General features: G+C 43.6%; 2 protein-coding genes across 43 annotated transcripts in view; both read left to right on the top strand.

The window, feature by feature from the left end:
* Nucleotides 1-17,257, top strand: part of USP54 (ubiquitin specific peptidase 54) — a 136,461-nt gene extending 119,204 nt beyond the window's left edge. For 24 of the 35 annotated variants that reach the window (XM_032139940.2, XM_058436362.1, XM_058436367.1 and 21 more), the window contains 4 exons: nucleotides 9,396-9,514; nucleotides 9,836-9,976; nucleotides 13,976-14,159; nucleotides 15,608-17,257. In XM_032139940.2, the coding sequence (XP_031995831.1) occupies nucleotides 9,396-9,514; nucleotides 9,836-9,976; nucleotides 13,976-14,159; nucleotides 15,608-16,167 (1,004 nt within the window). In that variant the 3' untranslated portion in view covers nucleotides 16,168-17,257. Of the gene's footprint in view, nucleotides 1-6,823; nucleotides 6,870-9,395; nucleotides 9,515-9,835; nucleotides 9,977-13,975; nucleotides 14,160-15,607 lie in introns of those variants that run through there. The other 11 variants (XM_058436371.1, XM_058436379.1, XM_058436384.1 and 8 more) reach the window with 8 other exon arrangements.
* A 1,505-nt stretch (nucleotides 17,258-18,762) lies between these two features.
* Nucleotides 18,763-24,272, top strand: part of PPP3CB (protein phosphatase 3 catalytic subunit beta) — a 58,430-nt gene continuing 52,920 nt past the window's right edge. For 3 of the 8 annotated variants that reach the window (XM_032140159.2, XM_058436355.1, XM_032140149.2), the window contains exon 1: nucleotides 18,763-18,982. In XM_032140159.2, the coding sequence (XP_031996050.1) occupies nucleotides 18,898-18,982 (85 nt within the window). In that variant the 5' untranslated portion in view covers nucleotides 18,763-18,897. The remainder of the gene's footprint in view (nucleotides 18,983-24,272) is intronic. The other 5 variants (XM_032140134.2, XM_032140125.2, XM_032140143.2 and 2 more) reach the window with 4 other exon arrangements.

Raw genomic sequence — 24,272 nt, 5'->3', positions numbered from 1 at the left:
GACAGACCAAGCCTCTATCTCAGAAACAAAAACAAAAAAAATATATTACCCAAAATAGCAATATTTTTCATTGCAGGTAGTTTGAAAATACATAAAGTATCAAAAATCACTGATAATCTCACTCAATGTTTTCATAAGCTTACCTTTGGTTTTCATTTTTATACACATGTACTATATAGTTTTGTTTTTGCAAAAAGCAGTATCTTTACACTATATGTATACAGTTTAGTATCATGACTTTCTCATGTTATATCTGTGAGCATTTGCTGTAAAAACTATCTTTAATGGTTATAAAGTGTTTCATATGAATGTACTATAATTTATTTCTTCAACCTTCCTACTATTGTTGAATATTTAGGTTACTTAACAATTTTTTTTTTTTTTTGAGGCAGTCTTGCTCTGTCACCCAGGCTGGAATACAGTTGCACAACCTTGGTTCACTGCAACCTCCACCTCCCGGGTTCAAGCAATTCTCCTGCCTCAGCCTCCCTAGTAGCTGGAACCATAGGCGTGTGCCACCAAGCCTGGCTAATTTTTTGTATTTTTAGCAGAGACAGGATTTCACCATGTTGGCCAGGCTGGTCTCGAACTCCTGGCCTCAAGTAATCTGCCTGCGTCAGCCTCCCAAAGTGCTGGGACTATAAGGTGAGAAGTGACTATAAGGTGAGCCACCGCTCCTGGCTTACTTGTAATTTTTAATAACATAGTACTGTGTTGAATATCTTTGCACTTAAGTGGCCACATTTCTCATGAGCTCCTTAGAATAGACTTTTGGAAGACTAATAACTAGTTGAATGTTATAAACTTTTTTTTTTCATTTTTGAGACAGGGTCTCATGTTGTTGTCTTGGCTGGAGTGCAGTGGCATGATCACGGATCACTGTAGCCTTGACCTTCTTGGCTCAAGAGATCCTCCCACCTCAGCCCCTTGAGTAGTTGGGACTACAGGCACGCACTACCATACCTGACTAATTTGAATGTTATAAACTTAAAAAAAAGGATACATACTGGCCAGTTAGCTTTGAAGAAGACTATACTTCTGAAAACAGTATGAAAGAGTACTTACTGACCATTAATTTTTTTATCTAGTAGTGTAAAGAAACAAATTTTTAAAAATCTATCTAGTAGTCAATCCATTCTCAATATATTTATCAAATCAAGCGGAGCATGATGGCTCATGCCTGTAACCCCAGCTACTTGGGAGACTGAGGCAGGAAAATCACTTGAGGCCAGGAGCTTCAGGCTATAGTGTGCTATGAGCACATGCCTGTGAACAGCCACTCTCCTCCAGCCTGGGCAACATAGTGAGACCCTATCTCTTAAAAAAAAAAAAAGGTAAAATCAAACTAGTCTTTATTTTTGTTAGAGTCCCTGGTTTAAAAACTGAGTCCTTAAGAAGTGACATGACAGGCTGGGTGCAGTGGCTCACGCCTGTAATACCAGCACTGTGAGAAGCCAAGGTGTGAGGATCACTTGAGCCCAGGAGTTCAAGACTAGCTGGGCAACACAGTAAGATCCCCATCTCTACAAAGACTGAGAAAATTAGCTGGGTGTGATGGTGCAGTTCTGTAGTCCAGCTACTTGGGAGGCTGAAGCAGGAGGATCAACTGAGACTGGGAGGTTGAGGCTGCAGTGAGCTGTGGTCATGCTACTGCACTCCAGCCTGAGCAACAGAACAAGACCCTGTCTCAAAAAAAAGAGGAGTGATATGACATAGAATAAAGAAGTGATCAGATAGAATTAATCGGGAAGTAGATGATGAAGGAAAATGCCAATTAGGATTCACATATGAAAAAATATAATTTGGCCGGGCGTGGTGGCTCACGCCTGTAATCCCAGCACTTTGGGAGGCTGAGTCGGGTGGATCACCTGAGGTCAGGAGTTCGAGACCAGCCTGACCAACATGGTGAAACCCCATCTCTACTAAAAATACAAAAAAATTTAGCTGGGTGTTGTGGCATGTGCCTGTAATCCCAGCTACTCTGGAGGCTGAGGCAGGAGAATCGCTTGAACCCAGGAGACGGAGGTTGCAGTGAGCCGAGATCACGCCACTGCACTCCAGCCTGGGCGACAAGGGTGAAACTCTGTCTCAAAAAAAAAAAGAAAAAAAAAAGAAAAAATATAATTTGAGAGGAGTTCTTTATCTTATTATAAAACATTTGTTAAGCACCAAATTACGTTACTTTTAAAAATTTATTTATTTTTTGGGACAGAGTCTCGCTCTGTTGCCCAGGCTGGAGCGCAGCGACACAACCTCAGCTCACTGCAACCTCCGTCTCCCAGGTTCAAGCGATTCTCGTGCTTCAGCCTCCCATGTAGCTGGGATTACAGGCATGTGCCACCACACCTGACTAATTTTTGTATATTTTATAGAGACGGGGTTTCACCATGTTGCCCAGGCTGGTCTCAAACTCTGAGCTCAAGCAATCCACCTGCCTCAGCCTCCCAAAGTGCTGGGATTACAGGCGTGAGCCACCATGCCCGGCCACCAAATTACTTTTTCAAAAAATGCTAAAAAAAAACGCTTTATTGATATGTAATTTACATGCCATACATTTCACCTATTTAAAGTATACAATACAATGGGTTTTAGTATATCAGAGTTCTCCGTCCATCACCACAATCAGTTTTAAAGTATTTTCATTTGAGGTGGGGGAATCGCTTGAACCCAGGAGGCAGAGGTTGCCGTGAGCTGAGATTGCGCCTGGGCAACAGAGTGAGACCCTGTCTCAAAAAAAAAAAAAAAAAAAAAAAGTGTTTTCATCAGAAACTTTGTACCCATTGGTAAATCACTCTTTATCTCCTCCTTTTCTTCCCCCAACCCCAGGCAACCACTAATCTATTTTCTTTCTCTAGAGATTTGCCTGTTCTGGACATTTCATATAAATGGAATCATACAGTATGTGGTCTTTTGTAACCAGATTAATTTTGACATAATTGTAGTTCCTAAAGTGTTATATAAACACTGCTCTTGACCTATATTCTGAATTTCATTGTATTTTTAACTTGGGCAGACATCATCTTATAGATATATAAAAAATAAAAAGTTAACTTTTGTTATGGGAAATTTCAAATATATTCAAAAGTAAAGAATAAGAGCAGGCCGGGCACAGTGACTCACACCTATAATCCCAGCACTTTGGGAGGCCAAAGCGGATGGATCACCTGAGGTCAGGAGTTTGAGACCAGCCTGGCCAACATGGTGAAACCCAGTCTCTACTGAAAATACAAAAAATTAGCTGGGCATGTTGGTGGTGGACGCCTGTAAACCTAGCTACTCAGCAGGCTGAGGCAGGAGAATCACTTGAACCCGGGAGATGGAGGTTGCAGTGAGCTGCCCATTGCACTACAGCCTGAGCAACAAGAGCAAAACTCCATCTCAAAAAAAAAAAAAAACTCCATCTCAAAAAAAAAAAAAAAAGAATAAATGTTATAATAACCCTCCAGGTACTTATAACCAGCTTCCATAGTGATTATCTTGCACAGTTATCAACATATGGCCAGTTTTTATTTTATTTTATTTATTTATTTTTTAGACGAGGTCTCGTTCTGTCTCCCAGGCTGGAGTGCAGTGGTGCAATCTCGGCTCACTGCAACCTCCGCCTCCTGGGTTCAAGTGATTCTCCTGCCTCAGCCTCCCAAGTAGCTGGGACTACAGGCGCGTGCCACCAAGCCTGGCTAATTTTTGTATTTTTAGTAGAGACGGGGTTTCACCGTATTATCCAGGATGGTCTCCATCTCCTGACCTCGTGATCCGCCCGCCTCGGCCTCCCAAAGTGCTGGGATTACAGGCGTGAGCCACCACGCATATGGCCAGTTTTGATTTAGCTATACCTCCCCCACTTTCCTTTCCCCTCTACATTATTTTATTTTATTTTTTGAGACAAGGTCTTGCTTTGTTGCCCAGGCTGGAATGCAGTGGTGCCATCAGGGCCACTGCTGAGGTCCTCCCACTGCAGCTTCCTGAGTAGCTGGGACCACAGGTACACACCACTACATCCGGCTAATTTTTGTGTGTGGTTTGGAGAGACAGAGTTTTGCCATGTTGCCCAGGTTGGTCTCTACCTCATGAGCTCAAGTAGTCCATCCGCCTCAACCACCCAAAGTGCTAGGATTACAGGCACGAGCTACAATGCCCAGCCTCCTCTAGATTATTATTTTTTTATTTTTTATTTTTTTGAGGCGGGGTCTCGCTTTCTTGCCCAGGCTGGAGTGCAGTGGCGCAATCTCCGCTTACTGCAAGCTCCACCTCCTGGGTTCACTCCATTCTCCTGCCTCAGCCTCCCGAGTAGCTGGGACCACAGGCACCTGCCACCACGCCCGGCTAATTTTTTGTATTTTTAGTAGAGACGGGGTTTGATCCCCCCCCGGCCTCCAAATCTGGATTACAGGCGACCACCCGGGCCCTCTAGATTATTTTAAAAAATAACATAAATAATTTGGCATGTATCTCTCAGAAATAAATTATTTTTTTTTTTTTTTTTTTTTTTTTAATGAGATGGAGTCTCGCTTTGTCACCCAGGCTGGAATGCAGTGGCGCAATCTCGACTTACTGCAGCCTCTGCCTCCCAGGTTAATGCGATTCTCCTGCCTCAGCCCCCTGTGTAGCTGGGATTATAGGCGCGCACCACCATACCTGGCTAATTTTTGTATTTTTTTTTTTTTTTTAGTAGAGACAGGGTTTCACCATGTTGGCCAGGCTGGTCTTGAACTCCTGACCTCGGGTGATCCACCTGCCTTGGCCTCCCAAAGTGCTGGGATTACAGGCATGAGCCACTGCACCCGGCCAGATTCTTTTTTAAAAGACAAACCTATAATATTATTATACCTAAAAAGTTAACAATAATCTCTTAATATAATACCTAGCCAATATTCCAGTTTTCTCAGTGGTCCCATAAATGTCTTTATACAGTTGTTTTATTTCAAGTCAGGATTCAAACAAGACACACATACTGCATTTTGATGATAAGGCTCTTAAGTCTTTTTTTTTTTTTTTTGCTTTTTTTTTTGCCAGTATGATACCCTGTGTTTTTTCCCCTTCCATTTATTTGTTGAAGAAATTTGGTCATTGTCTTTTAACATTGCTGATTATAGTCTAAGTCCTTAAGAAAAAAAAAAAAAAACATGTTCTGGCCAGGTGTGGTGGCTCACACCTGTAATCCCAGCACTTTGGGAGGCCAAGGCAGGCAGATCACAAGGTCAGGAATTCAAGACCAGCTTGGCCAACATGGTGAAACCCCGTCTCCACTAAAAATATAAAAATTAGTCGGGCATGGTGGCATGCACCTGTAGTCCCAGCTACTCGGGAGGCTGAGGCAGGAGAATCGCTTGAACCTGGGAGGCGGAGGTTGTGGTGAGCTGAGATCACACCACTACACTCCAGCCTGGGCAACAGAGGGAGACTCTGTCTCAAAAAAGAAAAACATGTTCTTCTAGCCCTCATTTTTCCTGTAACGTAGTACTTAGAGCTAAAGGCTCAATTAAAATCGGATACAAATTTAAAAAATAAGAATATTTAATAGGAAGTTCTTTGTATTTCTTACATCGTATCAGCAAATACATAATGTCTGGTAGTCTTTCTATTGATCAGAGAGTAGACATCTTAACCCTATCTTCTATTGAAATAATCTAGAAATTCCCTTACAAATGGCCACCTCTACCTCTGCTTAAATTCTTTTTTTTTTTTCTGATGGATTCTCGCTCTATCGCCCAGTCTGGAGCGCAGTGGTGCAATCTCAGCTCATTGCAACCTCTGCCTCCCACGTTCAAGTGATTCTCCTGCCTCAGCCTCCCGAGTGGCTGGGACTACAGGCACACACCACTGCACCTGACTAATTTCTGTATTTTTAATAGAGACAGGCTTTCGCCATGTTGGCCAGGCTGGTCGTGAACTCCTGACCTCAGGTTATCCACCTGCCTCGCCTCTTAAAGTGCTGGGATTACAGGCGTGAGCCATCGCCCCCTGCCTTCTTTTAAAGGAATCAGATTCTACTCCCTTCAGGAGGTTCCTTCTTGTCTAGGAGTCACATTTGGCTTGATTAGAGGAACACCCAATTCTAAACATTACTCTGTAAATCTTTTTTTTTTTGAGACAAAGTCTTACTCTGTCACCCAGGCTGGAGTACAGTGGCACGATCACGGCTCACTGCAGCTTCCACCTTCCAGGTTCAAGTGACCCTCCTGCCTCAGCCTTCCGAGTACAGGTGTGTACCACCATACCTGGCTAATTTTTTTAATGCTTTTCTTTTTTCTTTTTTTAGAGATGGGGTCTCACTATGTTGCCTAGGCTGGTCTTGAATTCCTAGGCTCAAGTGATCCTACTGCCTCAGTCTCCCAAAGTGCTAGGATTACAGGCATGAGCTACCACGGCCAGCCATAGCTGTAATTTTTTTTTTTTTTTTTTTTTTTTTTTTTGTGATGGAGTCTCTGTTGCCCAAGCTGGAGTGCAGTGGCGCGATGTTGACTCACTGCAGCTTCTGCCTCCTGGGTTCAAGCGATTATCCTGCCTCAGCCTCCTGAGTAGCTGGGATTACAGGCGCCCGCCACCACGCCTGGCTAAGGTTTTTGTATTTTTAGTAGAGATGGGGTTTTCACCATGTTGGTCAGGCTGGTCTCGAACTCCTGACCTCGTGATCCACCTGCCTTGGCCTCCCAAAGTGCTGGGACTACAGGCGTGAGCCACCACGCCCGGCCTTAGCTGTAATCCTTAAACCTGGCTACCTATAATCATCTGAGGAGTGGCTCAGAAAAACCCAAAAAACACATAAATACAGAAATAATTTTATAGAAATAAGAACATAACACACATGCTGTTTTTATTATAGACAATTTTCCTGTCTCTTCTCTCACAGCCAGTCCCTACTTCCCCAGGTAATTATCTAGTGTGCATACATTGTATTTTCTGTTCATACAATCCTATGTAGACCTACATATACATAAAAAGTGTTTTTGCTTGTATATCATTTTACAGATTTTTTTCCTTTTAATGCAACAATGTTTCATTAAAATTCCTTCGAATCATCTAGTTTAACTTAGTTCAGTCTTTTTAAGTGGCTGGACAATATTTGGTATTAAACCATAATGTATTTATTCTTCTATAGATGGGCATTACTTTATTTCTAGTGTTCTTGGCTACTATAAATTATGTCAGTTGAAAATATTCTTATATATATGTTGTTATGAACTGGTATTTTTTTCTTCTCAGGATTAGAATCGTTGGGCAACAGGATAAATATATTTTTTATTTTATTGGAGATTACCAGGTTGCTTTTTAGGAAGACTGTAACAGTTCACATGTCCCCCAATAATGTTCAAGGATATTTTCTTAGACTTTTTGGGAATCTTTCAAAAATGAAAATTCCCAGGCACCAACCACAAACCTTCTGATTCAGGTCTGTGGTAACATCCAGGAAGCTATATTTTTAAAAGTTCCCAGATGAATCTGAGGTGGTATTGAAAGCACTGCATTTAGGTACCCAGGAATACTGAACATAACTGGTCTTACAATACTTACATGAATAATATCAGCTTCAGCCATATATATATATATCTATATATAAAATATTATATATCTAATATATCTAATTTATATAATATATCTAATATATATATTTTATATATATTAAATTTTTATGTATATTATATATAATATATCTAATATATATAATATATATATTAGAATCAAATCAAGACATGAATTGGCCATGGACATATGTATCAAATGTAGGTCAGGGGCATATACAGTTTCAGAATGGGAAACTTAATTAGTTGGATTGGGGATAGCCCCTTGGGAGTCACCAATCTAGTTTAGAGCAATTCTGAACAATCTAGAAAGATTTTGAAGAGAGGTAAGCATTTAGTGGTTGTTTAGAAATTTAAATGATTTGAGAGAAGCTAAGGGGAAAAGAGCATTACATACGTAAAACATTCCTGAGGAGCTCCTGCTCTCAGAGTACAAGATGTCACCAGGTGAGATGATAAGAGTACTGTACTGAAAATCAAGAGGATTTAATTTTAATCCTGGTTAAACTACTAAACTCTCAGACCCTGGAACTATTTTCCTGTTATATAAAATGAGGTTTGATAGATGATTATTATGATCATTTCTATTCTGAACTAGACTGGAGATAATTTCCTTTGTCGGCCGGGCGCGGTGGCTCACGCTTGTAATCCCAGCACTTTGGGAGGCCGAGGCGGGCGGATCACGAGGTCAGGAGATCGAGACCACGGTGAAACCCCGTCTTTACTAAAAATACAAAAAAAATTAGCCGGGCGTGGTGGCGGGCGCCTGTAGTCCCAGCTACTCAGAGAGGCTGAGGCAGGAGAATGGCGTGAACCCGGGAGGCGGAGCTTGCAGTGAGTGGAGATTGCGCCACTGCACTCCAGCCTGGGCGACAGAGTGAGACTCCGTCTCTCAAAAAAAAAAAAAAAAAAATTCCTTTGTCACCACAGATACTTTAGAAAATCACTGTGTTAGAAAAAAAAAAAATCACTGTTACTTTCCTCTGTCTATAAGTCTTGAGCCCAAGTCTGACAGAAGCTGATTATGTTTACAAAAATGAAATGAAGCAAGATGGGGACATTCAGTAAACTATCCATATTCTAAAATTCTTGTTTCTTTTTTTTTTTGAGACGGAGTCTCGCTCTGTCACCCAGGCTGGAGTGCAGTGGCGAGATCTCCGCTCACTGCAAGCTACGCCTCCCGGGTTTACGCCATTCTCCTGCCTCAGCCTCCCGAGTAGCTGGGATTACAGGTGCCTGCCACCACGCCCGGCTAATTTTTTGTATTTTTAGTAGATACGGGGTTTTACCGTGTTAGCCAGGGTGGTCTCGATCTCCTGACCTCGTGATCCGCCCGTTTTGGCCTCCCAAAGTGCTGGGATTACAGGTGTGAGCCACCGCACCTAGCCCCTCTTGTTTCTTTTTCTTTTTTTCTTTTTCTTTTTTTTTTTGAGACGGAGTCTCGCTGTTGCCCAGGCTGGAGTGCAGTGGCACGATCTCGGCTCACTGCAAGCTCCGCCTCCCAGGTTCACGCCATTCTCCTCCCTCAGCCTCCCAAGTAGCTGGGACTACAGGCGCCCACCACCTCGCCTGGCTAATTTTTTTGTATTTTTAGTAGAGACGGGGTTTCACCGTGTTAGCCAGGATGGTCTCGATCTCTTGACCTTGTGTTCCACCCGCCTCAGCCTCCCAAAGTGCTGGGTTTACAGGCGTGAGCCACCGCGCCCGGCCGCCCCTCTTGTTTCTAAATTCCAGAAGCATGTCCCTCCGTTGAATTCAGGGATGCATATTTATTATTTAATGAAACAACAGCTCCTAAGTTTGTGCTGCTAGGCTTAGAGGTTAGGCCCTAGGGGAAGAGATGGCCTCAACTTGTATTTGTGTTTTCCTCTTCAGGCTCTGCAGATGGCATGGGGAGGAGGTTGCACTCAGCCCCTGATCCTGGTCTCTCAAAGACTCCAACAGCAGAAATGGAGCATGGTCTCCATGAAGCCAGAACAGTGCGTACTTCTCAGGTAGCAGCCTCAGGTGCTAAGGTGCTGGGCCTGGGGTGGTGTGTTGGGGAAGGAATTATGGAGAGATGTGACTGGTAGGGATGATGATAAGGCAGAGGCATGGTGATATGGAGCTATCAGAAGAAAATAAGGTCTATGATTGGGCTTCTTTTGAATTAGAGGAGATTGTTACATGGCTACCATCTTACCAATACATCTAATTCAGGTGTCTATTACTACTGAGTCTTCCCCTACTCTTTCCCATACCCTGAGGATAGTGTCTGTGGGAAAACCATGAGTCTAGTATTATGTGTCTGCCTGTATGTGTCTGTGTGTTTGAAGGCTACACCTTGCCGAGGCCTCAGCAGGGAGTGTGGGGAGGATGAGCAGTACAGTGCAGAGAACTTACGTCGCATCTCACGCAGTCTCAGTGGCACCGTTGTCTCAGAGAGGGAGGAAGCTCCAGTTTCTTCCCACAGTTTTGTAAGTAGAATCAGGGTCCATCTATTCAGAGCACCCTCCTCCTTGCTAAGCAAAAATACAGTGCAGGTGAAGAAGCAGGGAGAAAGTGAAGGTTGTAATGTGAGGAAAGGCCCTGTGTACTCAGCAAAAATAAGGACACGCAGTCATTATTTTATTTACAAACATTCAGATGGAGCCCAGAGAAATGTCCATTCCGTGTAGCAGTTCTGAAAGGCTGTGCGTGTTGTAGGGTTTCCTGGGGTGAGAAGAGTCATAAAGCCTTGAGAGGAATCTGAGAAGCAAAGGCTGCTGATTGGGTCAGAACCCACTGCACTAATCAAAGGAAGAAGGAAAGAAATGGGATGGAGTATTGGTTTGCTTTTTCCTCTCACCCCCAGTATGTGATTGAATAGAATTCAGTGTGTTTTCAATCTAAAGTGAAGCATGTGCATCAGCAAGAAAAGGAAAAAAGCCTTCTTGAGAATTTTCATATGATACTAATGCAGTAATATGTAAGTAGAAGAGGCAGGAAAGCCCAAGCCATTAGAGATCAACAAACTTAAATAATATCAGTGGCTGGGTTTGTAGGTAATCATACCTTTGGAGAATTTCACTTCCTTGCCCAAGTTGAGTTTTCATTACAGTAGAGGTCAGGGTACAAATTACCAGTGCATTGAAGGTTGTCCACTAGGTCAGTTCAGGAAAAATGTAAAAACAGGTTTTAAATACATGGTACAAAAATAAAAAGGTATAAAAGCATAAATGGTGAAAACCAAGTCTCTCTTCTACCAGCCCTTCAGATTCAGTTTCCCTCCTAAGAGGTACTCATTCTTCCAATTTTTAAAAATCAGCCGAGGCCAGGTGTGTTGGCTCATGCCTGTAATCCCAGCACTTTGGGAGGCCAAGGATGGTGGATCACCTGAGGTCAGGAGTTTGAGACCAGCCTGGCCAACATGGCGAAAATATAAAAATTAGCCGGGCATGGTCGGGGGTGCTTGTAGTCCTAGCTACTCGGGAGGCTGAGGCAGGAGAATCGCTTGAATCCGGGTGGCAGAGGTTGCAGTGAGCCAAGATTGAGCCACTGCACTCCAGCCTGGATAACAGAGCCAGACTCTGTCTCAAAAACAAAACAAAACAAAAAAACCCAGCCGAATTTATAAGTTTCATTCAATTTATTGTTCATAAATTCCTAAACAATTCTGATCAGGCTGCCATTCTTTTTTGGAAAAGGTGGACTCTCCTGCCTAGTATTTGTTCTCATGTACTTTCAATTCATTTAATGGCAGTTATTTTCCTAAGAGAGCTGGCTTCCTTTCTTCTGACTTCTGTATCATTCATTGATTCATTCTTTTAAATAAATGTTTATTGATTCTGTCACAAGATTCCTAGCACAAAAATAAACAAATAAATAAGTGCTTATTGAGTGTGTTCTAGGTATTGTGCTAGGTGCTGGAGATACAATGGTGAGTTAGATATAGTCCCTGCTTTTATGGAGCTTACAGTCTACAGTGAGGGACAGATAAATAAACAAACAATTATAATGTGTTAAGGATTTGATCCTATGGGAACATAATAGATGGGACATTTAAATCAGGCTTGAGGTATCATGGAAAGCTTCCTGGAGGAAGCAAAAAGAAAATAGCAGGTAAAAGGGACCTGAGCAAATATTAACTGAATTAAAAGAAGCTTATTTAGTATGGCAGGATTAGAAAGTCTGGTGAGGGGAGATAATGGAGAGTGTTGACAAGAGAGGATACAAAGAATATTATGGACCACAGACAGCTCTGTATGTCACAGTAAGTAGTTTGGAAGGATAGAGATAAGTCGATGTATTTGAGACCCAGTTAGGAAGTAAACATCAGTGGGAGTTGGTGCCTGCCTGGATGTTGGGAGAGGGGATAAAGGATGATACTCAAGTTTTATGGGTAGATAATGATATATTTGAGGGAAGATATGCATTCAGTTTTACATATATTGAGTGGAGATATCTGGCAGGCTTTTGGAATGAGATATATAAGCTGCAAATTGAAACTTAGGAATCATAGCCATTGAAAAGAGGAAAAGACTTGCAGAAAGAGAAGAGGAGCCAGGACATATCCCTAAAGAGCATCAGATTTAAGGTGGTTCTTCTGAAGAACCCTAAAAGGAGACTGAGAAAAAAAGATTAGAGAGACTGAAGGGAAACCAAGGATGTGTGGTACCATAGGCACCAAGGGGAGAATGTTTGAAGAAGAAAGGAATAGCCAGGCGCGGTGGCTCACGCCTGTAATCCCAGCACTTTGGGAGGCCGAGACGGGCAGATCACGAGGTCAGGAGATCGAGACCATCCTGGCTAACACACTGAAATGCCGTCTCTACTAAAAATACAAAAAAATTAGCTGGGCACGGTGGCGGGCGCCTGTAGTCCCAGCTACTCGGGAGGCTGAGGCCGGAGAATGGCGTGAACCCAGGAGGCGGAGCTTCCAGTGAGTGAGCCGAGATTGCGCCACTGCACTCCAGCCTGGGTGACAGAGCGAGACTCCGTCTCAATAAAAAAAAAAAAAGAAGAAAGGAATAATTAGCTATGTCACATGCTGAGAGGACTGGCACCTGTCCTTAGGCGGTATGATAAATGCTTACTTGTGCCATGTTGTAGTAGGTGCTGTGAGCATGAACTGATGAAACAACACAAATTCTGCCCTTGAGTAGCTTGCAGTCTCGTAAAGGAAATTAGACATACTGGCATATAGATTATTTTATTTAACGTATTATTACTAAGTGCCCACATTGTTCTAGGCACTGTTCAAGGTGCTGGGGACACAGAAGTAAAAAGAAATAGGGGAGAAAGACAATAAACAAATAAATGACATAATGCTAGACAATGATAAATATGATAAAGAATAATAAAATAAGGCAAGAGAACAAGGAGTAAAGAGGTAATAGTGGTTTTTTTGAGGGCTACTCCTGATAGTAGGGTAGTGAGGGAAATCAGCTCTAAGGAAGTAACTTTTGATTAGAGACCTCAGTGATATGAAGGTATGAGCCATCAGAAGAATATTCTTGGTAACAGAAACAGTAAGTATAAAGACTCTGAGGTAGCAACGAGCTTGGTGTGTTTGAGGAATATTAAAGTTAGAGTGTAAAAGCTCCAGGAATGATAGGAAATAAAGTGAGGAGCAGCAGGGCCATATCACACATGACCTTGTAGGCCACGGTAAGGAGGAGTGGATGAGAGATAGGAAGAGCAGATTGAAGGCTGTTGCAGTAGTCCAGGTGAATTTAAATATAAAACCCATAAGTAGAAGTGATGGTCCTTGGCAAGTAGTGGAATTGTGGATGGGAAGTGGGAAATCAAGGTCATTGCCAATGTTTGAATATGGGTGATTTAGGAACATGAGGTGCCAGAAGGAGGAGTTTGGAAGGATTCTGGTTCAATTTTGGATATGCTGGTGTTTCAGATGTTAAAGGGGAATATTTCTGGGTATTTATCATAAAAGATAACTAATAGGGAGTAGAGCAGGACATAAGCATCAGTAAATACAAACTTGACAGGCAAAAGAGGAAGCTGTGGAATGTGTAGCAGTGACAGGAGAGAAGATGGGGTAGAGTTCTTGATTCTACATTTAAACTATATAGTTTCATTCCTAGTACTTAGAATAAGTGAAGGATTTTTTTTTCTCATTCTCTCAGGCTTTCTGAATTTCTCATATTTCATTTTTATTTTTAAATTTCTATCTCAATCTCTCTAATTCTACTGTTAGCATTAAGGAGTTTGCTAAAGACCTGAATGGTAGGGTTGGGAAGGTGAGGGATATGAGGAAGACTGGTTAAGGGATAAGGATCTGAAGTTTGCAGTTTCTTAGAGGGCTAGCAGGGAGAGCGACTGAGTAAATTGGGTCCTGTTCCAGAACAAGGCATGTAGGCATGTTTGTGCTCTGGTTCCCTCCATTTCCCTTTGCTTGCCTCACTGTGTTTACCCAACTACATCCTGCTTTGTGTTAATCCTCATCTCTATGTTTTTTTGTCTTGTCTCATTATAAGGATTCATCAAACGTGAGGAAGCCTTTGGAAACCGGGCACCGTTGTTCCAGCTCCTCTTCCCTCCCTGTCATCCATGACCCTTCTGTGTTTCTCCTCGGTCCCCAACTCTACCTTCCCCAACCACAGTTCCTGTCCCCAGATGTCCTGATGCCCAGCATGGCAGGGGAGCCCCATAGACTCCCAGGTAACTCCCCCAAATCTAATATCATATGCCAGAATTTGGTACCTTTTCTGGGGCTTCCAAGGGTCAAATCAGTATACCTATGGGGAGGGGGGTATCCCAAGGTGGAGTGGTGTGAAGATATGAATTACTGCTTCAAAGTCGTGCATTTATCTAGATAAATATTAAATCATTTGTTGGGCACCATGATTTTTAGACCAAGGGTTTAGACCAGCACCCCTAGAGTCTGTCTACTTACGAGAATGAACTGCTTCAGTCATGATAGAATAAGCTTTTAACTGACAAAGGGGAGTTAATACCCAGTCTTTGGGACACCCCCAGAACAGAAATGGTCATCTCTATCAGCTAGTTTTCTCTCCTTCTATCCTCTGAGTCTCAGCTGAGGGATGGTCTAGGAAGATAAGGAATGAGTGGGAGAATTGGAAAGACCCTTTACATGGAGTACCCACACCATGTGTACAGATCCAGACAATTGTGGGGAAGGTGGGCAATATCATTTTGGCTTTCTTTGACCTTCCAAGTGAGATGTTCTCTTTTTTCCCCCATGCACTGGATGTACAAGCTTGAGGCAGTGGTTCTCAATGGATAAAGGGGATGTACCACCGGTATCTAGTGGGTAGAGGCCAGGGATGTCCTCAACAGCACAGCCATTATTGCCACTTGCTCAGTCGTTGTTGTAAACCCTCAGAGTCAGCTGAACTATTTTAGGCCAAACATACTGTTTTTGTAAAGTATTTTTCATTAATAAATCACACAATGCACAGGGCAGTCTCTCCCCAACCCCAACAAAGAATTATCAGCCCAAGATATCAAGAGTGCCAAAGTTGAATAAATGTATAAGAAAAGGCATTCCACATTGGATCTCAGAGATCAAACAAAGGCAGCTTAAGTGAAGATAACATTTTAAGAAAAGTTGGAAAAAAAAAAAAAGCCAGGCACACTGTCTCACACCTGTAATCCCAGCACTTTGGGAGGCCAAGATGGGAGGATTGCTTGAGTCCAGGAGTACGAGACCAGCCTGGGCAACACAGTGAGATCCCATCTCTATTTTTTTTTTTAAAAGAAAAGCTGAGTGAGGTTTTGGTATGGTGGCTCTAGGAGTATAGTCATCAAAAAGGGAGTATACGTTTGCTATATATTGTGATATATTAGCGAGCCCTTCTTTTGTATGTGTGTGTACAGTGGATGAGAGATTATAGTGGAAGGAGGTAGAGGTATGGCAACATCCATGAGACTGTTTCATTTGCCCAGGTTGGAGGTATGAGATTTGATTTTGATGTATATTAAGAATTTTAAAAAATGGAATCAAAAGCACAGCTTGGTTTCTTCTTTCCCTTGTGCGTATGTTCTTGGAGGAGTAGGAATTGGGCTAAACAGCTAGGCATGGCTCTCTGGGAAGGAGAATGTTTTTCTGAAGATGCTCAGTCTTTGGGTTTCTTTTCTTTCCCCAGGAACTTCAAGGAGTGTCCAGCAGTTTCTGGCTATGTGTGACAGGGGTGAAACTTCCCAAGGGGCCAAGTACACAGGAAGGACTTTGAACTACCAGAGCCTCCCCCATCGCTCCAGAACAGACACCTCCCAGGCACCCTGGTCAGAGACCAACCAGCATATTGGGACCAGATTCCTGACTACTCCAGGGTGCAATCCTCAGCTAACCTACACTGCCACACTACCAGAAAGAAGCAAGGCCCTTCAGGTTCCTCACGCTCAGTCCTGGAGTGATCTTTTCCATTCACCCTCCCACACTCCCATTGTTCATCCTGTGTACCCACCATCTAGCAGTCTTCATGTACCCCTGAGGTCAGCTTGGAATTCAGATCCTGTTCCAGGGTCCCGAACCCCTGGTCCTCGAAGAGTAGATATGCCCCCAGATGACGACTGGAGGCAAAGCAGTTATGCCTCCCACTCTGGACACAGGAGGACAGTGGGAGAGGGGTTTCTGTTTGTTCTATCAGATGCTCCCAGAAGAGAGCAGATCAGGGCTAGAGTCCTGCAGCACAGTCAATGGTAAAGGTTACTCCTTTCCTTTCCTGGAGCTACACCTTTCTTTGTAAAACTGTACTGTGGGCCAGGCGCGGTGGCTCACACCTGTAATCCCAGCACTTTGGGAGGCTGAGGCGGGCGGATCACGAGGTCAGGAGATTGAGACCATCCTGGCCGACATGGTGAAACCCCGTCTCTACCAAAATACAAAAAATTAGCCAGGCGTGACGGTGCGTGCCTGTAGTCCCAACTACTCGGAAGGCTGAGGCACGAGAATTGCTTGAACCCAGGAGGCGGAGGTTGCAGTGAGCCGAGATCGCACCACTGCACTCCAGCTTGGCAACAGAGTGAGACTCCATCTCAGAAAAAGAAAACAAAACAACAACAAAAAAAACCGTACTGTGGCAGCATTGGTACTCTGCATCACTGCCATGGTTGTGCTATTCTCATCTCAACATAGAATTGGTGGGTTCTCCTAAGGGTGTCAGGAACCTCTAAAAAGACCTGATTCTTTGGGAGGGGATATTTGAAATTCCAATTTCCATTCCCCCTAGCAAAAGGAAGCAGCTGCTGTTTAAGGGTTTTATCTGAGCCACTTTAAAGATGAACCCATGGTATTACTCTGGATACTAGCCATTCCTTAGGATCTTAAGGTCACATTTTATTCCTGGATGCTTTATGTCCCCACCTCCACCTGAGCCCTCGTCCTCTGTTCCCTACTATATTCCCAACTTCTACTCTGTTTTATCCACCTATCCCTATTACCTGACCCTTTGTCTTCCCTATCTCCCATCCTTGGGGGACATGCAGCCCTGTGGTCATGGTTCTGATTGCATCATCAGGGCAGCCCCCCTGCCCAGGTATTATGGCCTGTCAGCATTCCCTGTGCCCTCCAAACCTTAGGCCTAGAACGCGGAGCTGCCAACATAACATTCACCGTTTTGAACAGATGGAGTCAGGCACACTAACACAGCCTTCTGTCCTCAACAGCACAGCCATTATTGCCACTTGCTCAGTCATCGTTGTAAACCCTCAAAGTCAGCTGAACTATTTTAGGCCAAACATACTGTTTTTGTAAAGTATTTTTCATTAATAAATCTATAAGTAGTTCTATTTAATTCCTTGTCATTCTTCCCTTTATATGCTTTTGCTTTCTTTGTATTGGGGCGGGGAGGCTGGATAAATATATGAAGTGGCTTTTGACTGAGTGGAAGTGAGGAGCCAGAGAGGAGATGAAGGATATACAATCAAGGTGGGAATCAATGGGTCCTAAAATAGGGTGCCTTTCCTTTTTATTATTGCTGCTAGGATGTTTCCCATCCCTTTCCTGACAAAGCATTCAGTACTCAGTACACTATACACTTCCTTCCTCCCCTCCTTAGGGATATTTTCTGGGGATTCAAGCTCTTCTTACAAACTCACTCCTGATCGATGTACTCCAGGTGCCTTCCCTCTATCTTGTAAGTTTGTGACGTGCCTCCTGTCCCTTCCTTCCTCTCCTTCCATGAAGGCCTCTCCCTTTCCCTTCCCCTGTGGTGTTATGGCCCTTCCATGCCAGAAAGATCCATTTTCACCCATGCCTCACTCCCGAGACTATTCCCTCTAAAAACAGCTTGTGGGTTCCCTTTTTGGAAAATATCCATTGTTGGTCTTTCCCTTCCTCTTTTCCTGGGGTCTCAGGATAGAAATCGACACAAAGAAGAGGTAGAAAGGTACTCCTTGAGACCTTCGGACTACTACTTACTTATCACCATCCATTATGAACAGATTCTGAGCACATGTATTATTGAGCAGGAGGATGGGCAGGAATTTGTTGTTCCATCCCACTTGGATCCTGCACCATCAAGATATATAGAGCTTAGTGGATATGCTGGTCCCTGTCCATGATTCAACATATCTCCTGGTGTCATGGACACACTTGTCTAATAATTTTTGATGAACAGTCAGTTCTTGCCCCTCCACCCCCTTTCCCATGAATGTCAGTCACCTTGGTCTCTATAAAGGTTCCATAAGTCACCTGGGCCCAGATTCTGTGCACGCACAGAAATAAGGAATTAATTTCTAATTCCCTATTTACTCCTCTGCCTTCCAGGAGGAGGCTGTATCCTTTTCAGGTGAATTCTTCAGATTCTTTGCACATCTCTTGGTGTCATCCCCTATCTTACCTGTTTTGACAAACTATGGCGCCTAAATTGCTCTAGCTGCAGTCTTATTCTGTGCCTTCAGACTTTTGACAATTCCAGACTCTAAACACAAAGGCCAGAATTCTCTTTCAAACTCCATTTTGGAGGGTCCCTTCTCCACTCTAGAACCTACAATGCTTCCTCTATTCTCTGGTCCCCTGCCAACCCTTCAGTATTCAGATCTGGTAGCTAAATCGTTATACATTTCTCTATTGGTAGGAGATCCTGAGGTTTAATCACGTCTCCTCAGTTTACTGGGAATGCTATGAGAGCCGGTGTGTTTCCTCGCAGTCCATCATCGCAGCACCTCTTCATTCTTGATTCTGCATGCAAAGAATTTTAACCTGATCCCTTGGCCTCGTCCTGTTTCTCTCCTAGCTTCAGTAATTTTGCCCAAGTCCCTAGTGCCTACCCCGCCCCCACCCCCGCACGCGCAGTGCATGCCGGTCTTAGCCCCTCTGTAGGGAAAGAGGGTCCGCCATGTTCCCCGGCGGCGCCGCCGCTTGGCTCTGGTAGCCGCCGCCCCCGCCCCCAACCCCGCCCGGCCCAGAGCCTAGCCGAGCCCCGGGCCCAGCATGGCCGCCCCGGAGCCGGCCCGGGCTGTACCGCCCCCGCCCCCGCCCCCGCCGCCCCCTCCCGGGGCTGACCGCGTCGTCAAAGGTGAGAGGTGGACGAAACCCTGGGGGCCTGGCCTGAGGAGCTAGCTGTGTGTGAGGACGGGCGGGAGACCGTCCCCTCGGGAGTGGGCCCGGAAGGGCGGGCGAGTGACTGGCTGCCTCCCTTGGGGAGTGGCCCCTGGGCGGGCCCCTAGTGGGCAGGGCTGAGTCGGTGGCAGTGGCTCCGCGGTCTCCCGGTTGCTTTCAGGCCGGGGCGGAGGTTTTGCTCCCGTGGCTTCCTAGCCCAAGGGGTGAGGCTGTTAGTTGCAGTGAGCCCGTTTTCTCCCCACTCGGCCTGTCAAAGCGACGCAGGGGCCGCGGTTAGCTTCCTGCGCCGCGACAGCTGCACTTCTGGCTTGCCGGGGCGAACCGAGGGGCTCGGAGACCTTCAGTCACGCGAGGCCCGCCACTGAGCAGTCAGAAATCACCTCGGCTTTGGCCCACGCCTGCTCCCCGGTGACAGTCGTCCGCCCTATCCGCGTCTAGCTAGCGACAACCGCAGGGGTTCACTTTTGGCCGTCAGGTGCCACCCGGAGCAGAAATTAGGGGAACCTTGTGGGATTGGACCACGGTGAAGGGTCGGGGCAGGAATTGGGAGGCCAGCCTTTATAGTGCAGAAAGGGAGAAAAAGCAGCATAAACGAAAAAAAAAATTCTTGTGGATAGGAAGTATTTACTTAGAAAACCATCAACACTTTGGTCAAAAGGGGTTACCCCTCCCTTACAAACACACACCCACACATTCATTCTAGACGAAAAAGTTAAATGTTTCTCAGCCAGGGCAGAATTTATGGATGTTTACCCACAGCAGGTCAGCAGATTAATTTAAAATAGAGAAATTGAGGGCTAATTGAGAGTTGCTTCCTGGGAGAGCCTACCAACCTCAAACACTGCTGTGGAGGTGAAAAACAATTGAAATTCTCTTTACCATGTAGCTTGATTGATAAATGGAAATCGTAGAATAAATTTTCCTTATTTGTATTGTATTTATTTTTAAAATATAGGTACTTTTGTTTTCATTCAGCTTTTCAAATACACTGGCACAGTACTTAAACACTGTTAGCCTACTTTTTGAAATCTGACTCATATGCTTCCATTAAAATATTAAAATTTTTAATTTAAAGGAAACCTTTTTTCTTTTTTTTTTTAATTAAAAATTTCCAACCTGAGCCGCCTTCGGTTCTTAAAAGAGTAATACTAATTTGGCCCGATGTGGTGGCTCACATGTGTAATCTCAGCACTTTCGGATGCTGAGGCAGGCGGATCGCTTGAACTCAGGAGTTGGAGACCAGCCTGGGCAACATGGCGAAACCTTGTCTTTACCAAAAATACGAAAAATAAAAATTAGCCGGGCATGGTGGCGCGCCCCTGTAGTCCCAGCTTTTCTGGAGGCTGAGGCACGAGAATCACTGGAGCCTGAGAGGCAGAGGTTGCGGTGAGCCGAGATTTGCGCCAGTGTGCTCCAGCCTGGACGACAGAGCCAGACCCTGTCTCCAATCACTGATTGACAGCTAGGCTTAAGTTAGTAGTATATCCAGTTGGGCCAGCCATTTGAATGAGCTGAATAAAGAGTTTATGGAATCCTTATACAGAGAAATCTTAAAAAAAAAAATAGTAATGCAGGCATTCATTCTATCAAGAAATCCGGGAGTGTTGTGGGGGTGGGAACAGGGGACATTGGCTACCTCTTCATTTTCTGACTCTATTTCTGTGTTGTGTGTTCATTTCCCTGGGCACTTTTCACCAGACTGTTAGATGGGGTAACCAATTACATTCCTGAACAATGAGTTTATGCTATCCTTATATTTGTGAATCTTCTTATTCCTTGTCATATATATGGTAATGTTTTTTCTGTACTGCTTTAATGCAGTGAAAATAAGATTCCAAACATAAGGCAGATTCCTTAGGGGTGAGTTGTGAGTCCAAGGCAGTCGTATTTGCAGGTTATTGGTATGGAATAAAAGCCATTTGATTTAGATAAATAGGAAAGGAGCTTGTTAATATAGAAAATTATAGTTAAATAAAGCTCATGTTTTATCATATTTCTTGTGCTTCATTGTGCCCTCTTCATAGAGACAACTTTCATTTCTTTATGGAATTTGTTAACCAGTTGGAATGCCTATATGGATTATATGTTTTAAAATGGTGTGTAACAGACTAATTTGCACTGCTCGTGGAGTCTCCTGCATTTACTGGGAAATTCACCTTTCTTACAGATCCAGAAATTCACTTTTAAATTTCATTTTCAGGATTCTTCCTTGTCTTTTATTCATTAATTATACTATAATGTGATACCTGATGTTAGAGAATACTGGTTGCCTGAAGATAAGTGATGACTTGTGTGAGTTCAGCTTAACTTGTTAAAATCCAAATTTCTTTTAAGTCCACAACGTGGTGGTAGTTTTGTATCCATACATTTTCATAGTAGTAATATTATGGAGACTATCTGTTGGCATTGAATGCAAGTAGTCTTTTTCTCCCTGGAACTTCTTTTTTTTTTTTTTTTTTTTTTTTTGACGGAGTTTTGCTCTCGTTGCCCAAGTGGAGTGCAATGGCGCAATCTCCACTCACTGCAACCTCTGCCGCCTGGGTTCAAGCGATTCTCCTGCCTCAGCCTCCTGAGTAGCTGGAATTACAGGTGTGCACCACCGTGCACGGCTAATTTTTTGTATTTTTTAGCAGAGACGGGGTTTCACCATGTTGGCCAGGCTGGTCTCAAACTCCTGACCTCATGATCCTCCCACAATGGCCTCTCAAAGTGTTGGGATTACAGGCGTGAGCCACCGCGCCCGGCCTGCCTCCCTGGCACTTCTTAGTGTCAAAATTTTATACTCTATGCTTGTAGTCATAAGGCCTACATTTTATGGTCATGTAGATTTTTAAGGGTGTATAGGTCTTTCTGTGTTTAAGATCGGATACCTGAAATTCACTTTTTGTGAAGTTTGGGAGCTTGGAATACTGTAGGTGATTCATCTGTAAATGTGATGAGCTTGTCACTAAAATTATTAGTGGTAATTCCATGTCATTGATTATGGGTCATTAGGTTTTTGGTTGATTAAATTCAGTTCTGAGCCTACTCCAGCTGCTGGCTCAAGTCAAATTCTTCCTCTGTTTGAAAGTTGATCTAACCCACCTGATTAAGCAAGATGGTATATACCCTTTTAGTTATATTCTATTAAGCATTCTTTAGCTATGTAGGAAATAAGAAAGTGGAAAAAAATTAGGAAAAATATCTAACAGTATCTGCATGTGTGCTTTCTTATCACATCAGCAAAGCTGGTATAGGTAATTAAAGCACAAAATCCTGAATTTATATATATTGCTTTCCCTCCTCCCCACAAAGTTTACTTGACCTGAATTGCCCAGATAATTCCTTTTTTCCCCAGATACTTAAAAAATGTACTTTTCGCTTTGTATACCAGGTTCTAGATTTGTAAAGCTGGATTGTCTCTTGAGATTATCAAGACTGTTAGTATTAATAGAAAAATTCACCTTTTTACTTAGAGAGCATTGTCAGTATTGGGTATATGTTCATTTTAGCACCTACAATGTGAATCATTTTCTTAACATTATTTTATTTCATGGGTTATATTAACCTCAAATTATGAGACTTTCAGATTGAACCAAAATGTTGAATTTGTGTGTTTTAATTTTTTTAAGCTCAAGTATTTCTGATTGACAACCTTAGAATTCATTTGGATTCTGTTGCCAGTTGCCCTGCTTATAAATCTGAAGTCATTTGGCTAAATTGTTTTCTAATACCTTTGCTTTAGGAGGATTACTTATTATTTGTTTATTTATTTATTTATTTTTTGAGATGGAGTTTCGCTCCTCTTGCCTAGGCTGGAGTGCAATGGCGCAATCTCGGCTCACTGCAACCCCCACCTCCCGGGTTCAAACGATTCTCCTGCCTCAACCTCCCATGTAGCTGGGATTACAGGCATGCACCACCACGCCCGGCTAATTTTGTATTTTTAGTAGAGACGAGATTTCTCCATGTTGGTAAGGCTGGTCTCGAACTCCTCACCTCAGGTGATCTACCCACCCCGGCCTCCCAAAATGTTGGGATTACAGGCATGAGCCACCGTGCCTAGCCAGGTTACTTATTTTCAGATAACCCATATAGCCTTGGTGTGACATAGCTACTTCAGTGTTTCTTGCTAGTTCTATTTCATTATATTTTAAAGCAGCTTGAATTTTAATTTTTGTTTACAAAGTCTATTTTGTGGACTTACTGTGTAAAAAGAACTCCTAGAAATTATTTTTCTTTTACTTTTCACTGTCATTACTGTTAACCATACTAAAATAAATCTTCAGGCCAGGCGCAGCAGTGGTTCATGCCTGTAATCCCAGCACTTTTGGAGGCCGAGGCAGGGGGATCACTTGAGGTCAGGAGTTTGAGACTAGCCTGGCCAACATGATGAAACCCCATCTTTACTAAAAATATAAAAATTTGGCTGGGCACAGTGGCTCACGCCTGTAATCCCAGCACTTTGGGAGGCTGAGGCAGGCGGATCACGAGATGAGGAGTTCGAGACCAGTCTGACCAACATGGTGAAACCCTGTCTCTACCGAAAATACAAAAATTAGCCTAGTGTGGTGGTGCACACCTGTAATCCCAGCTACTCAGGAGGCTGAGGCAGGAGAATCGCTTGAACCTGGGAGGCGGAGATTGCAGTGAGCCGAGATCATGCCACTGCACTCCAGCCTGGGCGACAGAGCAAGACTCTGTCTCAAAAAAAAAAAAAAAAAACAAAACCCAACCGAACAAACAAAAATTAGCAGGGTGTGGGGGCATGCACCTGTAATCCTAACTACTTGGGAGGCTGAGGCAGGAGAATCACTTCAACCCGAGAAGTGGAGGCTGCAGTGAGCCGAGATTGTGCCACTACACCCCCGCCTGGGTGACAGAGCGATATTCCGTCTCAAATAAATAAATAAAAATAAAATAAATCTTCAGTACCATGTGTCCTAGTGAAAGCAAAGGAACAGAAAGAGAGAGAGAAAAAGAGAGTGTGAGGGGATGGGGTGAGAGGGAGAGGGAGAGGGAACACTGTGGTAACAAGTTATCTTAAAAGGAAAATGCCAAGTTGGAAATACAGCTGCTCAGTAGTGAGGCAAAAGCTTCAGGTTCCAGAGCTATTGAATGAATTGGCAAGAGTTGTAAGGAAAAGTTTGGTAAAAGGACCTTGATTTATTAAACAAAGGGTGCCAATCATATGACTTCATTTCACCATAAAAAATGTTTTTTACACACAGAGATGAAATAAGCTGAAGCTAATTGGGCATCGTCTG

This window comes from Hylobates moloch, unplaced genomic scaffold (assembly GCF_009828535.3).
Source record: "Hylobates moloch isolate HMO894 unplaced genomic scaffold, HMol_V3 SCAFFOLD_3, whole genome shotgun sequence".
Lineage (NCBI taxonomy): Eukaryota > Metazoa > Chordata > Mammalia > Primates > Hylobatidae > Hylobates > Hylobates moloch.
Note: the sequence above shows the minus strand (reverse complement) of the source record. Positions and strands in the feature narration are given on the sequence as shown.